This window comes from Henckelia pumila, chromosome 2 (genome assembly GCF_033568475.1).
Source record: "Henckelia pumila isolate YLH828 chromosome 2, ASM3356847v2, whole genome shotgun sequence".
NCBI lineage: Eukaryota > Viridiplantae > Streptophyta > Magnoliopsida > Lamiales > Gesneriaceae > Henckelia > Henckelia pumila.
The window spans coordinates 4,731,738-4,754,264 of NC_133121.1; the positions used below are offsets into that span (position 1 = coordinate 4,731,738).

Sequence of the window (22,527 nt, forward strand, 5' to 3'; positions counted from 1 at the left end):
ACGATACTCGTAATAATAATATCACATAAATAAGGATTTAATGGATCTTTATATTAAGGATTTAATGGATCTTTATATTAAATTTCGATTGCATTTTTTGTCTCATACGTATTGGTATTTGAGATTTTCTTTTTCATCATTTATGGCATCTAATTTCAGTTTTAATTAGTCATTTCTACGTAATGGGAATGTTGATAATAATGATAGGAAAATAATATATATGTATTCATGATATATAGTTACACATTTATATATTTGAATAATCACACAATTATTTCAAATGGATTTTTGAAATAATTTTTTCAAAAAAATGTAGATATTATATAATTTTGTGATTTCAAAACTAATATGTAATCCTAATTTTAGATGTAACATAACTTATAAAGATATTACATATATCAGAGATGTGTTGGCTCAATCAACACTATATTGACGTCACAAAAACAAGATAAGACTAGAGTTGTGGAAAAAACAACGATGACAGATTAAAACTGAAATTTGTAAATACATATGAGGAAATAGAGACAAATAAATAAGAAAAAAAACGATTATTCCTTCAATTTATGTGGATGTTTTATTTGTAGAATACATGTTCGTAATCGTATACACTGTAAAATTTACTAAATCATAATTGAATATTATATTTAGATCGATTGTACAAGATCGAGTCCATAAATTTTATTTGCTAAAATTATCGCGTGTACATTTTTTTTTTCCCATTATTTTGCCTGAGAATGTTGAGCAAAAAAAAAATGGAAAAAGGAAAATTAAAGTTTTGAATTGATTGTTTTCCGTTAAATTAAAAATCCATGTGGACTTTAATGTAGATGTTTTTACAATTTTTTGGTATTATTTTCAAATCATTTTGTCTATTGCGTGTGAAACGGAATTAAATTAATCTCGTGAATTCTTTGTTGAACATTCGGAGCAAAGTAGCTAAAATTAAATTGATTTTGTTCATCATCTTTGTATTTAACATAGCTAAAAATGAATTTCCTGTCATGCATGTTACGATATTGCACTTTTAATTTTATTTTATTATATCATCTCTATTTTTTTTTTCCATTTTTGGTCTTTTTTGACCAGATCTTATCGTGTTTGTCGGTCAAAAAAGATAAACAATGAAAAAACCTACGATTCAAATGACAAGTTTTTTTTAAAAAAAACATATATAAGTTATATATATGACTAGAAATGAAAATTCAATCGGAAAAAAAATGCAAGCTATAGTACTAAAAATATAATTTCACAGTTAACATGATTAAAAATAGAATAGTGCACATTACATGATAAAAATCTTGCGCATCAATTTAAGTATTTTGAATACTTTTAAATATATTTTATCATCAAAATTTTTTAATTATTAATGTGATATTATTTTTATTAAAATCCCAAAATTTCGATCGTCAATAGTTAGATGTATATAAATTTATTAGTAAAAGATGGATATTAATGAAAAAAATACTCGAAAACCAAATTCCTAGACTCCTAGCAAATCGAAATGCGTAATTTTCTTTTATGAAATTTAGTACAATAGAATTGCTTAGCTTTAATTAAGCAACAACACATTGAAATTATTATTAAAAATTAAATAAAAATATTAATAATCGATTTAATAAAATAGATAAATTAAATCAAGAAATAAATTTGTATGACCTCATTATATAATTACATCAAGAAATAAATTTGTTAGACTCATTATATAATGACATTTGAATCTTGTTCCCCTACACACCAGTGTGCAGGGTTTTTGTGTGCACCCTGTGATGTTCGCGTGAACATCTGAGATGTTCTCGCGAACATCTGAATTTTTTTTTAGATGTTTGCGCGAACATCTCGCGATGCACACAAAATCCCTGCACACTGGTGTGCAGTGGATCATGACTATATATATGGGACTTTGTTCCCCTGCACACCAGTGTGCAGGGAAAACTTGTGCACCAGCTTAGCTGGCGCACCACGTGCCTTTCTTTTCCTTTTTTTTTTTGAAAAAAAAAACTAAAATTGGACCCAAAAATTGTGCCCAATTTATGTATTGTCTTCTTCCATAAACCTTTTCCCATGCTCCTTCAATTCAAAACGTTGTCTCAGAAGCTTTTCCCACTTTCCAGGAAACCCACCGCCGCCAGCCTGACCAAGGCCTCCGTAAGGCCCTCCCCTCCCCTCCCAACCCTATCCCCACCCTGCTTAGGATGAGCAGAGACATCTCCGGAGCCCAGCTGCAAGCCTGCAACATCATCGTAGCGGAGGAAGCACGAGGGTTTCCGTGGAGATATCTCCTCGGGTTCTTTTTCTTCTCCAATTGCGGTAGATGAAAAGGGGAATGTCTTTTTTTTTTATTATTTTAACAAAAAAAATGAAGCTACGACCCGGGCTCTAACAGATCGGCGTGGGGCGAAAATGGATCGACCCGGGCTCTAGCATATCGTAGGATGGTCGGTCGTGGGTGGCGGTGATAGCAGTGCCGCGGCGGTGGGGTCGCACCTTTCTCTTTTTTTTTGCTGCCCGGGTCGCATTTGTGTTTTTTTAGTGATTTGGGGTGGTGATGGGGTCCAACGGGGGTGGTTGGGCGTGTGGTGGTCGGCATGGGGGTGGTCGGTCAGTGGATGGGCTTGAGCCGGCGGCGGAGAACGACAGAGGAGGTGGAGAAGGAGATGCGGCATCTTCTGTCAGAAGATGAAGAAGACGAAGCTCAAAAATTGGGCTTTATTTATTTATTTAAAAAAAAAAAGAAAAATGATGTGGGTGTGTCAGCTGGCTGCCAGCTCAGAATCCGGCCAAGCCTAAATCTTACCAACTACGTCAACGGGCTTCTATTATATCCGTCAAAACGAGTTGATAGGATAGGCCGATCAGTAACCTATTACAAATCAATATTTGGACTGGTAAATGAGATCCTAACATATGGGTAATACCCAAATCATGCATCTAACGGTTCGTATTTTTATACATAGGTGTAATTCATTATATATTGTTGACGTAACAAATCATGGGACATTAGATCTATCATTGGAGTATTACTCATATGCTAGGTTGAAATCTACCGTTTAGACTGAACTTGACGTGCCAATAAGCTTAGTCATTTTATTTATATCAAGTAAATTGGGTACATAATTTGCCACAATATATCTACCATTTAATATGACGATATTAACTGAGAAGAAATTATCCACTCAAACCAATCAAAGACGGATTCAAATAACTTGTCGAAAGACAACAGAGAGGCGAGAGCTAAAGAACACTAACATAAAGCATAGACATATTCAATTTTTTTGTTAAGAACAATTATACATAACAAAAACTAATACATAACAAAAATTGAAATATAATCAATACATTTTTTTATTACATATTTAAGTTACAATACTTTCTACGACTTGAAATTTTCTGAAAAAGATTAATATTAATTACATAGTATATTTCTTTCAATATCAGTAATTAAGATATCATTTTTATTCATATTTCATTCGATTAATTGGTAAAAATTGTTGTTGGAATATCAAAGTGCTACAAAAATTAATACCAACACAAAATAAAGAAAATTATTTTCAATTGTGTATTATTGATTAATGGTGGAAGGGTTTATAGGATATTTTGTTCTTTTATTAATAATAATAATTACTTGTAAACTTTATAAATCGTAGCTGCCCCATGCTTCTAAACAAGATTCTAAAAAGAATGTAGCGCGTTTAAGCGTAGATGTCAAATTTAAAACTTTTCAAGTTTAAACGAACTTAGAACGAGCTAAAACGTAAAAAATTGTTTTTAATTTTTACTATAATTTTAATTATTTTGAATCAAACATTAATAAAACTTTAGATTACCATAAATATAAGATTTAATACGTATTTCACGTTCTAAAATATAAATATACATATTTATATAATCGTTTTTATTTTAAAAAATAAATGAAATCTTTTCATTCTAAAAAATATTGTTTAATCGAACGTTTTAGAACACTGCTATTATGTAGTGAACCCACTTGTTTAACGACTCTAGATCTAGATTATTGTGTCCATGTTCTGATATTCATACTCGTCTCTTGCTAAAAAGAAGAATCAAGGCCAAGGGGTAGAATTTTGAATGACGAAAATAACCCCGTAAACTTTTGTATATTGCAATCTGACACTAGGGTTTTTATTTTATTCGTTATCCGTATCAGTCGCGTTCACCTCACATATCTTATTTCTTCTATCGATTTGCCTCCACAGCTGGGAGCTCAATAACCGCGGGCAGAGGTAATTTTCTGGGATTTAGGCATCGATTTTCGTGTGAAATCCTATTGATTATAGAATTTACGTGAAGGGATGTTTAATTATGACGATTTTCAGCTTAATAGGCTTTGAACTTCATTTTATTGGTCTAATTGATTTTTGGAGATTGTGTTTTTAATAGATAGTATAGTTATTTGTGTTTTTACGCCAAATTACAATTGATGGATTTAGTGTAGTTTTCTGAAACATTGTTTTTTTGTACTCTGTAATTTTCGGGACCGAATGATTGGTTTCTTGAGGATTATACCAGTGGACTGTAATTCTTGGTATGCTATGACTGTGCTTATGTTTATACCATGGTGTACAATTACAGAAAGTGTCACAGGTCTTTCTGTTGTAGCACTGAAATTTGGGGCTGAGTGCTTTGTTTTGCTGTTGCAATTGTTTCTAGTAGGGTGTTAATATGACCAGTTTTATGTTAGTCAGTATCCAATAAGGTTAACCATATAGTAGCTGCCTGCTATTCCTCTAGGAAAGTTGCCTGCTTATGGGTCTAACCAGTTAAGATATTTCGAAATAACTGTTTTTCTTAAGTAATTCTCGTATTTGGAGGAAGCATTTCTGAATGTCTCTGTGAGAAATTGTAAAATTTTGGAGTTGCCATTAGACATTTAGCCCGGTTTCTTTTCAGATGAATGTGGATAAGTTAAAGAAGATGGCCGGTTCAGTCCGCACCGGTGGGAAGGGCACCGTGAGAAGGTATATCTCTCTCGTTGTATTTTGGTCCGATGTTTTTTTTTATGATGAGCCACTGGAATGCTGTGAAAAGACGAGTTTTTCTCATTGAACATAACTGCCTTATGTTGTGTTACAGGGCGAGGGCTTGAGAATTTTGAATATTTTCTTCTGAGAGTAGAATGTTAAGGAAACTTTTTGTCTTTCATCCTAAGATTTGAATGGATGTTTATCTTCCATTGCAGAAAGAAGAAGGCGGTTCACAAAACAACCACGACAGATGATAAAAGACTTCAAAGCACCTTGAAGAGAATAGGAGTTAATGCAATACCTGCAATTGAGGAAGTCAATATCTTCAAGGAGGATGTAGTAATTCAATTTACCAACCCTAAAGGTGTGAATCATGTTACCGAATTTTCAATTTAACCCACTGTACATTTATCTCTCGCAGCCCTTTTTGGCAATCTTAACTTTTATTTATTTGTTGCTCAGTTCAAGCATCTATTGCTGCCAACACTTGGGTTGTTAGTGGTTCTCCTCAGACCAAGAGTATGTTTTCCTTCCCGTTACGAATTTGAAGTGGCTGTTTAGTTCCATCCTTGTGACACAGTGATTTTGTATTTTCTTTTCGGTGAATTTACTATTCGGGGAATTTTTTTAAAAGGTCCTATTGTGTGTGTGCGTGTGTGTTTTTTTGTTTTTTTTTAAATCCTCTCCTTTGTATTTCGATACGTAATAGAAGGCTATTTTTAAAAACAAAACACACAATGGTCCAGTGGTATAATTTCCTCTTTATCGTTTTTTTATTCTAATACCTAAAGGTTATATACCTGAATATTCCCAGACTCCTATATGGATGATGACTGTTCTGTACCAGTATTAGTTTTTTTTTTGGGATAGAATATGGGACTGCTGATTGAATGGTGTTGCTTTTGTTTTCATTATTTCTCCTCTTTGATTTAACATGATTTGTCATTTGATGCTTGTTCAGAATTGCAAGACATTCTTCCACAGATCATCCACCAATTGGGTAAATGCTGCTCGTGGTATTTTGTTTCGTTCAGTGAAATGTAAACATCATAATCTCATAAAAAAGTTTATGCAAAAAATTTCCAGGTCCTGATAACTTGGAGAACTTGAAGAAATTGGCAGAGCAGTTCCAGAAGCAAGTTCCTGCGACTGGCACAGGTGCAGCTGCTACCGGAGCAATAGAGGACAACGATGATGATGTGCCAGACCTCGTTCCAGGTGAAACATTTGAGGCCGCGGCAGAGGAGAGCCATGCTTCTTAAGGATTCTCTCCCCGATTTTGTCATTTGCCTATATGTTCGACATTTTCAAATTCGTGTCATTTTCATAACAGGATGTTGGTATTGAAATGCTTCAGTCAATAACTGTTGCTTCGCTGATGTTTTTATCTGCTATATGTGAATTATAAGTGATTCTGGCAACTTACTGAAGCTCAGTGTGATTTTACTGATGTCCTTTATTACAAGTTGATAGCCTTATACAGTCGCTTGCTTCCTTTTGAAAATCTATTCCATATTCTCTTTACAAAATTTTATCAGTACAGTTTCTTGTAAACAATTCTAGTTTGATGTTTTTTTCAAAGGAAAATATGTGCCTTCAATGTATTTTCGTATCGTCTCCTAATTTGCAATGATATATCATATTCAGTTATGAATCAGTTTTTTTATTTATATATATAGATTTATCATTTTTTAGTAGTAGATGCATCCTCATTTGACATCAAAAGTTAAACTTAAAATTTAAAGCTGTTAAAATGGGTTTGGGGACGGGGCCAAATTACAACACACCAAAATCCGTCAAATGGCAGGATGGGCCGGTTCATCAATTTATAATTATATTTTTTGTTGATTGGCCGCAACTCGTAACAATTCACCCATCATTTGAATGGGTTGTGAAATTGTCAGCTCAATACCTTTATTTAACTCGGAGGTATGAGTCAACTCAACGGGCTCAACATATTTTGATGGTTTAAATAGTGTCAAGTTTTACTAATTTTAAAATGATAATTAATAATTTCATGATAAATTAAAAATAATAATCATGGAATTACTACGCTATTTAGTTGAATCTTAACTATTTATCACTTTAACTCTTTTATTTGAGGCTTTAAAAAAACTCTTTTATTTGAGTTTTTTTCAAATAACATTTGTCATAATGGTTTATTAATTCATGAGAATACATTTGCCGATTAAAATAATATTATCAAATAAATTCACAAAGCCAATTATTTAACTCAGATAAACTCCCTACAATAGTTATGACTTATGTATGATAACATAATCTTTGAAATAGTCATTTTTTAAACTTATTACTTTAGATATTTTATTAAATTTGTGAAATCCCGTGTAAAATATTTTTAAATTATTTATTTGTTTTATCACCACTATTCACATGACACAAAATAAATTTCTTTAATAATAATAAAATAATTGTATATATAATTAGAGTCGTTCAAATGGGTTGAGCCCGTTAAATTATCTCGCCCCCTCCCGTCAAATAGATGGACTTGATTGTCAATTCTCAATCAGTCCATAAGATGAGATGGTGATCGATCTCCATCGGCAACCAATTTTTTACCGATCTAAAAATAATCAATTACATGATTAAACTAAATTTATCGAGAATTTTTCAAATAAAATTTAAATATTTTCATAATAATATTTCAAAATAAATAATGGATAATAGTTGAAACTACGAAAGTATCGGACTCCTAATGGTGTTTATTGGAACTAGGAATGACAATGAGTCGGGTATGGGTAGGATATCGTGTCTCCATCCCCATATTCATTTATTAAATCCATCCCCATACCCATATCCATACCCATACCCACCGGATATTTAATTTCATCTTTATCCCCATACCCGTCGGATGATCGGATATTTATACCCTACCCATATACCCATTTATTGTATATACACCATAAAAATAATTTTCTTTAAAATTTTAATTATTTGATAAAACTATACTTATTTACTAGATTTTTATATCAAAAATTTTAAGATAATAAAAAAATAAAACACCGAAGAAAATTTACAACCAAAAACTTATATAAAAAATAAAACTTCAAAAAAATAACATTATTTTTATATTAATAATTTCCATTATTTCATCCAACTAACATAATTCAACAAAAAAAATTAAATTAACATTTATTTAATATAAATTAATATGTGTATATGTGTATGTGTGTTTGTATGTATATATATATATATATATATATATATAATCGGGTATCGGATCGGGTATGGGTAGGATACCACTACATCCTCCTCCATCCCCATTTACGAGATCCCCATACCCATTTACCCATTTATTTAATCGGGTCCAAAAAATGCCTCCATACCCTCCTCCGTTCGGCTCGAATATCGGGTTACCCATCGGGTTCGGAGAAAATTGTCATCCCTATTGGAAGCTTTGCCCTTTTCAGGATTCAAATAAAAATCGACAGAGTTTATAAATTTTCTTGTAATAATTAAACATAATCTAAAGTACTTACAAGAAAATTGTAGAGTTCATAAAATCTATATATATATAAAAACAAAGTTTTTACTAAAAATAGTAGTTTTCCGCCAAAATATGTATACTATAAAAAGAAATAATTTTTAACATTAATTATATACATTTACCAAATTAAAAATAATTTCAAAACTTTCCAAATTTATTTAACTTAAGAGTTTTGATAATATAAAATAACTAAAAATATTTGGATCGAATCAAGACATTTTTTAAAATTTTTTTTTGAAATTAAAGTTTTTTATTTTTTGTTATCAATTATTTTCTTATTATTTATCAATAATTGACATAATTTTAAAAATTAATAATATTCTTAAGTAGTTATCATATATTTATGTAAGTATATTGATTTTAACATAATATTACTATATTTACACACTTGATAAACATAATAAATATTATCATAGATAAATTTTTTTATCGTTATCATAAATGATTATGGTAATATAATAAAAGATATAAATTTGAACAAAAATAACAAAATAAGTAATAAATAATTTGATTAGTCATTACGAATTTGAATAATTAAATAAATAAATGCATATTATCAATAAAAGTTAAAATAATTATTTGAAATATTATTAATTTAATTTTAGTTAATTTTACATATATTTGTATATATAAAAAATTTATTAATGGCATATATATTATAATTTTGGTTCAAAATATGATATTTGATTAGATATTAACAACAAAATGACATTATCAAATGCAATAAAAATGTAACTATCAAACTCCCCCACACCTAATCTTTACTCGCCCTCGAGTAAGTCATGCAAAACAGAATATGCAAATAAGAATCAAGAAATACTACGGAGCACTGGCCTCAGTTCATTTTTCAAAGTTTTTCACATCCAATAATCCATCTCACATTGTTTTGAAATTTTAAAACTAGACTGATTTCACCCCACAAACTTATAAACCCCGCAACTCAAGTTCAAAACACTCGCCCTCAAATCCAATTCACACATTCATAGATCATGATGACTTTTCATGGTTTCATAGGATTACAATGAATAGAAATCAAATCAACACGCTCACAATCGGTTAAACACAAAGAAATCTAGTATGTATGTGTTTTGATAAAAAATTCATACTCATCAATAGTGTCAATCGACAGTCCATAGGCAAAATTCTCGCAACCCCTCTCCACTAGTATATTGGGCGACTGTGACTCGGTCAATAGGTCTTAATTGGCTTATAATGGAGGCTTGGCTTATAGCTACAATAAAGAAAAAGAATTCAAAAAAGGAGTAAATTATGTCTATCTTTAGAGTTCACTCCTTTTCATTCAGTTTTCACACCTCTTTTCACTTCATTAATCTCCATTTTTTTTTCTAATGCTCTTTACCATTTAATTTTCCTTCTTTTTCACCACTTTGTTTCATCATTTTTTTTTTCTCTATCCCCTTTTCACTACTATTTTTCTTTTCTTTCAAGTAGCATCACACCATTCCATATTAACCATTCAACGCAAGAGCATAAAATAATTTTAACATTCAATTCACTCCCTTAAAGGTAGGAAATAGTGTTTAGGCTATGGGTAGTAGTTGTAGGACCTTGAAATAATACCGAATGGGGGTTAATCACACGTTTGCACGTATGCCATTCGTTTTTCAATCAGGCTCAAACAAGGTACTAGGGATAATTAATAAAGTGGGTGGCTTGACAGCTCAAACTAATTCATCAAAAATGGCCTACATCACTCCTAAGTCACAGTGTACCCGTATTGCGCCTCGAGGGGTGTTTGAACAAGTTCTAGACATGTCTCAATTCACAATCAACTCATACAAATATTAATCAGTGCAGAAAAGAGAAATCATCAACAGTAAACGATGATTTTGCACCAAATTCAGAAATATGCACCTCATGAGCTTATATATATGTGAAAGCTCAAAGGGCATCTAAGGATAAAAGATTCAAGAAAATTTTGGCCCAAATAATCCAATAATGCCTCAATCCTATCCACGTTTGTATGTTTCAAAATTCAGATTAGAGTGTAATTCACAGAGTATGTAAGAGTTCACTCGTCTACGAGGTTCCATCAGTGCAAAAACTTGTCAGATAGGCATGTAATACATAGACAAAGCTTCATCATTGGCCAGACTACCCGATTCTTTCTCAACTCAATACAAAATGCAACAGAATGATAAAAACCTAAAATGAAATAAATGCAACAACACAACAAAAACAACAATGCAAATGAAATGCAATGCATGAATGCACCCCCCCACACTAAAACGAAACATTGTCCTCAATGCAAGACAAGACAAAATGCAGCCAAACAACGAAAACAGAATGCAATGCAAAAACGAAAAAAAAACGGGCTCCCCTGGTTTAAAGGTCAGCGGCATTTTCCTCTTCAGCCTCCGGAGGAAGGACAGGAGCAACGTATTGGAACGGGAAAAGTGGCGGATACGGCAGAGCAACCGGAACGACATTTGGATCAAGGACAAAGTGCAATGTCAGATTGTGCATTAAAGCATCTAAAGTTTGCGAATTGTGAGCCGCCACCGTATTATATGCATCCTGATGATATGCGTAGGCAGTGAGCTCACGGATAGCATCGGCTTGAGAGCGACGAGGAGGTGGAGGCGACCTTTGGGGGGCTGGTGGTTTGAGCAATGTTCCGACGAGAGAGGAGGTCGGAGAAGATGATCGGAGATGATTGTGTCTGAGAAATCGTGGTGTTGCCTCCGAGAGATCCCTGTGGATTGAAAGAACGAACAAAGAATTAAAAGAGAAGAAAATTGGTAGAAAAGAATTTTGGGGTTTAGGGATTAAGCACGAGAAGGGAGAGAGATGGGAAAGAAAGAAAGGGGGAAGAGAAGGGCATCTACGTATTAATTAGAGTAAAAGATGTGTCGCTCGATCGGCAAGAAGTTGCGGATCGAGCGACAATAAAATTTTCCAAGTACTGCCCAAACAAAAGAGTTCTCGCTCAATCGGTAAGAAGTTGCCGATCGAGCGAGAAAAAATAACCCAACTTACTATCTTGAATGAAAAGAGCTCTCGCTCGATCTGCAAGAAGTTGCGGATCGAGCGAGAAATAAATATTTTTGGATTTTTTCAAAATTTCGGAAAGAAAAACAAGAAAGCTGGGAAATAAAATTAAACTAAGGAAAAAAAACGAAAATAAAGCAAAAATATAAAAACGAGTAAAAGCAAAAGTCAAAGAAACACTGGGTTGCCTCCCAGTCAGCGCTAAATTGACAGTTAGTCTATAGCTCGACTGTACACCGCGATTTAGTCTACATTGGGAGGAGCATCTAGAGTGATATCATGCTTGTCCCCTCCGACGTTCACTGGGACTCCTTCATAGTAGTGCTTCAGCCGGTGGCCATTCACCTTGAATGTTTTGGATATGTCCAAACTTTGAATTTTGACTGCACCATGAGGAAAGACATTAGTTACAACAAACGGCCCATTCTAACACAAATGTAACTTACCTGGAAACAACCGAAGTCGTGAATGATAGAGCAAAACTTTCTGACCGACTTCGAAGTGCCGTTGAGAGATCATCTTGTCATGGAAGGCCTTCATTTTGTCCTTGTAAATCTTAGAGCTAGCATAGGCATAATTTTGGATCTCTTCCAATTCTTGCGACTGCAGCTTTCGGTGCTCGCCGCTCTCATCCATCTGCATGTTAAAATTTTTTATAGCCCAATAGGCTCTATGCTCCAACTCCACTAAAAGATGACATGCTTTCCCAAAAATCAACCGATATGGAGACATTCCAATCGGTGTCTTGAATGCGGTTCTATATGCCCACAAGGCATCATCCAAACGCAAGCTCCAGTCCTTTCTTGTAGGATTCACGGTCTTCTCTAGTATAGATTTGATTTCTCTGTTTGATACCTCAGCTTGACCGTTAGATTGTGGATGATATGCCGTGGAAATCCTGTGTGTCACATGATACTTTTTAAGCAAACTCGCCACAGTTCGGTTGCAGAAGTGTGTACCTCGATCACTGATGAGGGCTATCGGAATTCCAAACCTAGAGAAAATGTTATGCTTGATAAACTCTGCAACAACTTGAGAATCGTCAGTACGGGTGGCCTTTGATTCCACCCATTTCGAGACATAATTCACAGCAAGTAATATATAAATATAACCATATGATTTCGAAAAGGGTCCCATGAATTCGATGCCCCAAACATCAAAGATCTCACAAACTAGAATAGGTTGTTGGGGCATCTCCTTTCGTTGGGAGATGTTACCTGTCTTTTGGCATTGAGCGCACGACTTACAGAATATGTAAACGTCTCGAAATAAAGAAGGCCAAAAAAATCCGCTGTCCAACACCTTCCTTGATGTCCTTTTCGGCCCAAAGTGGCCACCACATGCATAAGAATGACAAAACGTGAGGATAGGGATTACCTCGCTCGCGGGTACACAACGACGTATCACTTAATCAGCGCAGTGTTTCCACAAGTATGGGTTATCCCACACATAATACTTCACATCGCTTCTCACTTTGTCTTTTTGCGCCTTGGAAAATTCAGAGGGGAAACTATTAGTAACTAAATAATTCACAATATTTGCGTACCATGGTAATTCGGCGCTCGCCAAAAACAGCTGTTCATCAGGGAATTCTTCTCACAAATTCAGCTCCTCATCAACATGAACTAGACAACTTAAGTGGTCAGCAACTTGATTCTCGGCCCCTCTTTTATCTTTGATTTCCACATCAAATTCGCTCATAAGTAGTATCCATCGGATCAGCCTTGGTTTTGCTTCTTTCTTCGCCATCAGAAAACGAAGGGCTGCATGATCAGAGTAAACAATAACTTTAGCACCAAGTAAATAAGAGAGAAATTTTTCTAATGCAAAAACAACTGCTAAAAGATCCTTTTCAGTGGTGGAGTAGTTCCGTTGGGCATCGTTCAGGATACGTGAAGCGTAATAAATAACATGCGATACTTTCCCAACTTTCTGGCCTAAAACAGCGCCAACTGCATAGTCACTGGCGTCACACATAATCTCGAATGGCTTGCTCCAATCCGGTGGTTGGATTATTGGTGCAGATGTCAACGAGTTCTTCAATTTGTCAAAGGATAATTTGCATGACTCATTAAAATCAAATGACACATCTTTTTGCAAAATCGTGCACATGGGAGACGCGATCTTGGCGAAATCTTGAATGTATCTCCTGTAAAAACCTGCATGGCCAAGAAAAGAACGCACTTCCGGCACACATGTGGGATAAGGGAGAGACTGAATGATATCAATTTTTGCTGTATCTACCTCTATTCCCTTAGATGACACAACATGACCCAAAACCACACCTTGTCCAACCATAAAATGATATTTTTCAAAATTTAAAACTAGGTTGGTTTCGACATACCTTTTAAGGACAAGCGCAAGGTTAGACAAACAGTTTTCAAAGGAATCACCATAGACAGTGAAGTCATCCATAAAAACATCTAAGAAATGCTCAATAAAGTCCGAAAAAATACTAACCATACACCGTTGGAAAGTGGCCGGTGCATTGCAAAGTCCAAAGGGCATCCGTCGATATGCAAAGGTGCCAAACGGGCATGTGAACGTCGTCTTCTCCTGATCATCTGGCGCGATAGCAATCTGAAAATAACCAGAATATCCATCAAGAAAACAATAGTAAGGATGATACGTTAACCTTTCAATCATTTGATCAATAAAGGGTAAAGGAAAGTGTGTTGGAAAACTGTGTTCAGATCAATTCGAATTGATACCCGGTGCAGCGAAAGTTTAAAAATTTTATTTTCTTGATATGGAACGATTCCATATCATGGGTATCAAAACTTTCACGATTAAATTCACACAAGTAAAATAAATAATAACAATTAAATATTTTACCTTAAATCTCGAAGCGAGATTATGGACACCAACAGAATTTAATCTGCTCTTCTTGTATATCTCGGGAACCGATGGCGTCACAATCAATCACCGGAATAAGGTCCACGAACAGAAAACAGAAACCCTCTGATTGACTGCACTAGAAATCAATCAGAAATTTTGCGTAGAGAATAAACAGATATAATATGTTAATTCAGAATTGTAATTTTTCACAAAAATCACAAGACTGAATTTTCTCCGGGAGGGACAAGGATTTCGAAAACCCTTAGAAATAATATGTGTGTATGTTCGAAAATTGAAGAAGGAATTATATGTGATTTTCGAACTCCACATATATATATATATACAATTTCTAGTCTAGGTTAAGTTATGATTGCATTAGGACTCTAACTCCTTAGGGCCCACAATCCATAACTTAATCCAATAAGCCAAGCCCGTTGCTCTAAAAATTAATATAAAATTCATCGTGACTCCGATTGATAAACCGATTTTACCAATGTGAATAGAAATCATTTCTGCATCTTTTAGAGTCAAGATAATTTTTCTGAATCCGAATTCAGTGATTTCCAAAATTGCTCATTTTAGGAAATTCCACTCCCTTTAGTTGAGAAGTCCAACTTCTCTTTCATTAAATTTAACTCTTTAAATTTAACTATCTCTACGGGGTTTTAGTAATCCATTACTTGTGTAACCCTCAATGGTTCAGAAATACAGCTAGCCGTGGGCTCACAACTCCTTGTGACTCGGAACAACAATTTCCGACTTACCCAACGAATCATGGTAAGAGCGTCTAGCAACATCGCCCCATGATTCCCTAGGTATTACTGATAGTGCTTGCAAGAACCAGTAGATTTTGGTTAGCGTACAGTACGGTCCCTTCAACCAAATATCCCGATCGAATCAACAACCATTGGTACATCGAGAGTCGTTCGAGATTCGATAACTATGCATTACGTCTTGGAGATCAATTAGTGACATCGCATGTGTTACTAGGAAAACCATTAACCTAAAACACATCATGCACTCTGGCCAGAGATTCGTCACACTAATATCTCCTCAGATCGCATAGGATATCCACACTCGCAAGTATGTGGTGAATCCTTGACAACAAAGCATCGACTCCTATATGCGTCGTAACTGTACCCAATCCCGACACCTGATGACCCCAATAGAGTCGGTAAACGAGTCAAAACACAGTACTAGCATATAGAGTCTCAATGATGTTTTAAGTAATAAGGACTAATGGTGTACAACCAAAACCGCGGACTTTATCCACTCGATAAGTGATAACGACTTGGAAAGTTCGAATAGGGTAGTTCGATCATTCATCATATGAATATCCATTTGCATGCTTTGAACATCTCTATGTTCCATACCAATGAAACGTGGTACTCCGCATCGCAAATGCTAGTCTCAAACTCGAGCGATCCTTATCCTTATTATCGGACGGCTCAATCGACTAGGAACTGTTTAGAATATACAGTGACTATAAGATATGTTTCATGATAGTCATCCCTATGTACTACCACATCTTACATACACTATATTATATTCAAGGTCTTTATCAAAACAACAAAAGTATATCATAATATAACAATATGAAGAAAGATAAAGTAATTGCCATTTATAAAATGTAAATTATATTAAACAAAGATTGTTTACACAAAGAGTCATAAAAGCCCTTAGCCACAAGTTGGCTATCCGGGCACCCACTCTTTCAATCTCTCACTTGCCCTAAAGCCAACTAGTCATACTACGTAGTCCCATTGCTTCGCGATGTTTGTCAAACAATGGTCCTGGCAGGGGCTTAGTAAGCGGATCAGCGATATTGTCTGCAGAGGCCACTCTCTCGACTGTAATGTCTCCTCTTTACACAATCTCCCGGATGATGTGGTATTTCCTCAGTATGTGTTTGGATCTTTGATGAGACCTTGGTTCCTTTGCCTGAGCAACGGCACCCGTGTTGTCACAGTACACTGGGACTGGACCAACAGCTTTGGGAATTACACCCAACTCTTGGATAAATTTCCTCATCCAAACCGCCTCTTTAGCAGCAGCTGATGCTGCAATGTATTCTTCCTCAGTGGTGGAATCCGCTGTGGTGTCTTGCTTGGAACTCTTCCAAGAGACAGCACCGCCATTGAGCACGAATACAAATCCAGAGGTTGATTTCGAGTCATCCACGTCACTTTGGAAGCTAGAGTCGGTGTAGCCTTCCAACTTCAATTCATGAATATATTCTTAGTTCTTCTCAAGTACTTAAGAATATCTTTCACGGCTTTCCAATGCATTTGACCTGGATTGGCTTGATATCTGCTCGTGACGCTCAGAGCATATGCCACATCCGGTCTAGTAGATATCATCCCATACATGATACTACCTATGGCTGACGCATATGGTATATGTGTCATTTTCTCTATCTCTTCGTCAGTCTTGGGACACATAGACTTAGATAGAAAAACTCCATGACACATAGGTAGATGTTCTCTCTTGGACTCATCCATTGAAAACCTTTTCAATATAGTGTCGATGTAGGTTGCTTGAGTGAGTCCTATCATTCTCTTAGATCTATCTCTATAGATCTGTATCCCTAGAATATAGGATGCCTCACCCAAATCCTTCATCGAGAATCTACCTGATAACCATATCTTTGTTGACTGCAACATCCCTACGTCATTCCCAATGAGTAGGATGTCATCAACATAAAGTACTAAAAATGTTACCGCATCCTTAACTACTTTCTTGTACACGCATGGTTCCTCCGGGTTCTTGATGAAACCAAAATCCTTTATTGTTTCATCAAATTTCTGGTTCCAACTTCTTGATGCTTGTTTGAGACCATATATTGATCTCTGAAGCTTGCATACCTTATGCTCGCTTCCCATGGAGGTGAATCCTTCAGGCTGCATCATATAGATTTCTTCCTTAATGTTTCCATTAAGAAATGCAGTCTTCACATCCATTTGCCATATCTCATAGTCATACCATGCTGTTATGGCAATAAGGATTCTTATGGACTTGAACATTGCGACTGGTGAAAAGGTTTCATCATAGTTAACTCCTTGTCTTTGAGTATAACCTTTTGCGATCAATCGTGCCTTGTATGTCAACACCTTGCCATCAGGCCCAAGTTTTCTTTTGTAAATCCATTTACACCCTATTGGAACAATTCCATCGGGAGGATCTACTAAAGGCCAAACTTGGTTTGAATGCATCGAGTCTATTTCCGACTGCATCGCTTCAAGCCATAAATTAGAATCCGCATCAGAAATTGCTTCCTTGAAGTTTCTTGGATCACATACAATATCGGGTTCACTTTGATCCCCTTCAAGAAGAAGACCATATCTAACAGGAGGCCTAGAAGTCCTCTCGGATCTTCTAGCAACAGGCGTGTTATGTGATGATTCTTGAGGTGTAGGATCGTCAATTTGTATTTCGGGTTCTTTTCGAATTTTTTCGAGTTCCATCATCTTGCCATTCTTATCCAATAAGAACTCCTTCTCCATGAAGGTGGCATTCCTTGAAACAAACACTTTTGTTTCAGTAGGATGATAGAAATAATATCCGATTGAATTCTTTGGATACCCTACAAAATAACATAAGGTGGATCGACTATCCAACTTATCTCCCACTGTCTGCTTCACGTAAGCAGGACATCCCCAAATCCTCAAGTACGAATACTTAGGAGCTTTGCCATTTCATAACTCGTATGGTGTTTTATCTACTGCTTTAGTATGAACGTTGTTCAACAACAAAACCGTCGTTTCAAGCGCATAGCCCCAAAACGATGGTGGGAGCTCAGTGAAGCTCATCATGGATCGAACCATGTCCAACAAGGTTCTATTACGATGCTCCGAAACACCATTCAGCTGTGGTGTCATAGGAGGAGTCCACTGAGAGAGAATCCCATTCTCTTTTAGATAGTCCAAAAACTCGGCACTTAAGTATTCTCCACCACGATCCGATCGAAGTGCTTTAATACTCTTGCCTAGTTTTTTTTCTACTTCAGCCTTGAATTCTTTGAACTTTTCAAATGCTTCAGACTTATATTTCATTAAATATAAATACCCATACCTTGAATAATCATCAGTAAAGGTAATGAAGTAGGTGTGGCCACATTGAGTACCAATCCTAAATGGACCACAAACATCTGTATGGATCAAATCCAACAGATTTTGACTATGCTCAGGTTTTTCCTTGAATGGAGATTTAGTCATTTTTCCTTTCAGGCAGGATTCACAAGTAGGTAGAGAGTTAATATCAGACATATCAAACATGCCCTCTCCCACTAGCTTGTTCATCCTCCTTGAGGAAATATGACCTAGCCTAGCATGCCAAAGATTTGCCGGGTTTTGACTATCGTTTTTTCTTTTATTTGTTGTTATCGGTTTATCGACATAATTCATTGAAACGTCTTTTAAGTTTAAGTTATATAGATCGTTTTCAAGTTGTCCATTTCCAATCAAACATTCATTCTTGTAAATATTGCAAATCCCATTCACAAAATTGCAAGAATAACCATCTCTATCAAGCATAGAAATAGAAATAATGTTTTTGACCAAATCCGAAACATATAAAACATCTCTAAAAAATAACTTAAAATTGTTTTTCAAAACTAAATAAATGTCTCCTATAGCTTTGGCTTCGACTCTTGAACCATTCCCGAGTCTCAGTTGGGTCTCACCCATCCTTAGCTTACGACTTCTTGTCATCATCTGCAAATCATTGCAAATGTGAGATCCACATCCGATATCCAATACCCAAGAAGAAGTATTAAGCGAAACATTTATTTCAATGTAAAACATACCCTTAGCAGTTCTCAACTGATCAAGGTATTCCTTGCAGTTACGTTTCCAATGACCGGGCTTCTTGCAGTAATGGCAAACATTTTCATCATTATTCCCATTTGAAACCTTGGCCTTTCCCTTCTTATTCGGTACTGTTATGCCTTAAACGCATACAAATCTTGTGTTATGAGATTAATGTTTTTAATGCATTAACAAGTCTCATAATATTATGTTTTGATGATTACAAAACTCGGTTAATTGTTACTAATCATTTAAAGTGAGATTTTGCAGATTAGATTTATTGAAAAATAAATTATTGGAAGTTATTTTGAAGCTATACATGTATTTATAAAGTCTTGTATTGCTCATTGAATGGATGGAACATTGTTAAGAGATATGAAGAAAAAGACAAGAAGAAGCCAAAGTATGGAGCAACAACTTCCGAAAATTACTGGAAATTTTCTATGACTCCAAATAGGATCTCCACCAGTCATAATCTAGATAAAGAAGTTTTACAAGTACTGTCCAAATTTGAGAGCAATCCAACGGCTAGAATGAGAGATATGAATTTTTCCATATATGCTGCACAGTACCCACTTCTGCAAGGAACGAAACCATGAAGATTCGACTTCAGAAAATAACTGGGAATGTTTGAGAAATCAAATCAAATCTTCACCAATCAGATTTAGTATTATGATGTTATACAGCTTCTGTCCAAATTTCAGGTCAATCCAACGGATGGATTAAGAGATATAAAATTTTCAAATTTGTTGCACAGAACAGGTTCGAAAACATGATGAAGCTACTTCCGAAATTTATTGGAAATGTTTGACTCGTTTAAATAAAATCTCCACCGTTCCGAATGAATATTTGGATGTTTTAAAGCTTCAGTTCAAATTTCAGATCAATCCAACGGTTAGATTGGAAGATATGATTTTTCCACAAAATCCGCTCAGTGCTGGGAAAAAGATGGCAGCGGTGCCGAACACTTTTTGTCTCTCCTTGGCTTCTTAACACACGCTCCAAGCACTCAAATCAGATTCAAATATTTTCCAACTATAAATAGAGGCCATCCAAGGTCATTTGGAGACATCCCAACTCATCTCTTCTCTCCTTTGCAAGCAATTTCTCACTATCAAAGTATTTGTGTGATATATTTGAGAGTGTTTGTAAAAATAGTTTGTGAGTTGGTTGTGATATTGTTGTAAACACTTGAGTGTGAAGCCAAGTGTGTTGTGATATTATTGTAAGCACTTGAGTGTGAAGCCAAGTGTTGTGTTGAGGCTATCTTTGGAGCCTTTAAGGCCAAGTGTTCGAGTTATATCGGCGCGGTGATCGTGTTGAGTTGTACGGCTATCGTTGGAGCCATCAAGGCCAAGACGTTGAAGTGCTAGTGGATCCTTGGTTAATCGACTTAACCAAGAAGGGGAGACGTAGACGATTTATCGTCGAACTTCCATAAACATCTCTTATCCCTTTTACTGCTTTATTTACATTACACATTTATTTACCGCACTTATTATTTGATTGCTTAAGTCTTCCGCTTGCGTACTTGCATAATCGCTTTAAATTGCTAAAGTTGCCAATAGAACCTAAATCCCCCCCCATTAGGTTCTAACAAGTGGTATCAGAGCCACCTTTTTACAAAATATTTTCAAAAAGGCTCTATGGCAAATCTAGCGAGCGACTATGCTCAAGGGCAATCAACAAATCGTCCTCCTCTTTTCAATGGCATAAACTACGGATATTGAAAAAACCGAATGTCCCTATATATCCAATTCGTAGATTATGATCTTTGGAAAGTTACTGTGAAAGGTCCCTACATACCTACTAAAGAGGTTGAGGGTGTCAAAATTCCCAATGGAATGGATGACTTTTCCAAGGAGGACATGCGATTAATTTCTCAAAATGCTAAAGCCATGAATATTCTTCATTGTTCCTTATATATGAATGAGTACAACCGGATCTCAATGTGCTCATCCGCTAAAGAGATATGGGACAAGTTGGAGATATGCCATGAAGGGACTAATCAAGTCAAAGAGACGAAGATCGATCTACTTCAATTCAAATATGAAACATTCGAGATGGAATCCAACGAAGATGTAGATACTATGTTCCGAAGGCTTACTCAAATTATCAATGAGCTAGCCCAACTCGGGGAACAATATCCAACCAAACAAGTATGGAGGAGAGCTCTACGCGCCTTATCCAAGGAGTGGGATGCCAAGAGGACGGCCATCATCGAGTCAAACAAAGGCGACACTGCATCCTACGATCTTGATCAACTACATGGGACTCTAAAAACCCACGAGCTGGAATTATCAACAAGGAAGGAATTAAAGAAAGAAGATACCAAGGCAAAGGGAATTGCTATATCTAGCCAATCCAAAGAAGATGATGACGATGATGATATGGCGCTCTTCGCAAGAAAGTTCAAACGATTCATGCGAGGAAACAAATTCCAAAAGAAGCCGGATAAGGAAGTTACTTGCTACAACTGTCAACAACAAGGCCACTATGCAAATGAGTGTCCTCTTAAGAAGAAAGTTGACAAGGAAAAGAAGAAAGCACTTCTAGCCACTTGGAGCGATAGCGACGATGACGAGGAGGAAGCCAACATCTGCCTCATGGCTAAAAGTGATGACATCGTCTCCGACGACGATGATGAGGTACCTTCCTATGACAAACTACTACATGTTTGATATGGCTAAATCTCTTAGAAAAGAAAATAGAAAGCTCAAACATGAATTAGAAACTAAGGAGCATGAAAACCTAAGATTAAAGGATGACATAGCTCACTTAGAGAAATATTTTGATAAATTCAATGTAAGTAGTAATAACTTGAATAATTTACTAAGCATGCAAAAATGTAGTTTTGATAAGGGTGGAATAGGGTATGGTAAGAAATCTATAGATTTCACTAGTCTAATTGCTAAAGCAAAAATGAGATCACCCCCTGCATGTTCTTACTGTTGTAAAATAGAACATGCTAGACATAAGTGTAGATCTTTAAAATATCAATATGATAAAAAGAGCTATATGAAATGGAGGCCTAAGAATACTTAACAACTCATTAGTCGGCATTATGAGATCATGATCCAAGGGAGTTCATCATAGACCGGTTTAAACTGCCTTGACTTGCGACTGGTCTTCCTGATGAACGCTGCTCTGTCCAAGGAAATAGGTTTTTAAAGAGGCATAGCCCTACCTACTACTGGGAGCACTCTTAGAAAGTGGCGATGATGTCGCTATGAGAGACTGAACTCTTGGAAATCTGTTTTGTATTTTTCTTTTCTAACACTGTGGACCCAAAAGAACTAAAGGGTACCAAAATCTCTTCTTGTAGGAAAATAGGAAAATTGTTCTCCCTAGCATATGGTATCTAGACAGTGGATGTTCTAGACATATG

The 22,527-nt window shown here is 35.6% G+C and overlaps 1 protein-coding gene across 1 annotated transcript; it reads left to right on the top strand.

Moving 5' to 3' along the window:
- The first annotated feature begins 4,096 nt into the window (after positions 1 to 4,096).
- On the top strand, positions 4,097 to 6,461 carry LOC140882221 (nascent polypeptide-associated complex subunit beta-like). Its single transcript, XM_073288072.1, has 6 exons — positions 4,097 to 4,238; positions 4,906 to 4,973; positions 5,195 to 5,343; positions 5,442 to 5,498; positions 5,941 to 5,979; positions 6,066 to 6,461. The coding sequence occupies exons 2-6, from the start codon at positions 4,906 to 4,908 to the stop codon at positions 6,239 to 6,241; spliced, it is 489 nt and encodes a 162-aa protein (XP_073144173.1). The 5' UTR covers positions 4,097 to 4,238; the 3' UTR covers positions 6,242 to 6,461.
- The last annotated feature ends 16,066 nt before the right edge of the window (positions 6,462 to 22,527 follow it).

What these genes read in the sequence shown, in the direction of transcription:
- LOC140882221 (XM_073288072.1), top strand. Translation starts at nt 4,906, where the DNA reads ATGAATGTGGATAAGTTAAAGAAGATGGCCGGTTCAGTCCGCACCGGT. An exon ending in TCAATTTACCAACCCTAAAG is followed by an intron (nt 5,344 to 5,441) that starts GTGTGAATCATG and finishes TTTGTTGCTCAG; the next exon opens with TTCAAGCATCTATTGCTGCC. An exon ending in TGGTTCTCCTCAGACCAAGA is followed by an intron (nt 5,499 to 5,940) that starts GTATGTTTTCCT and finishes ATGCTTGTTCAG; the next exon opens with AATTGCAAGACATTCTTCCA.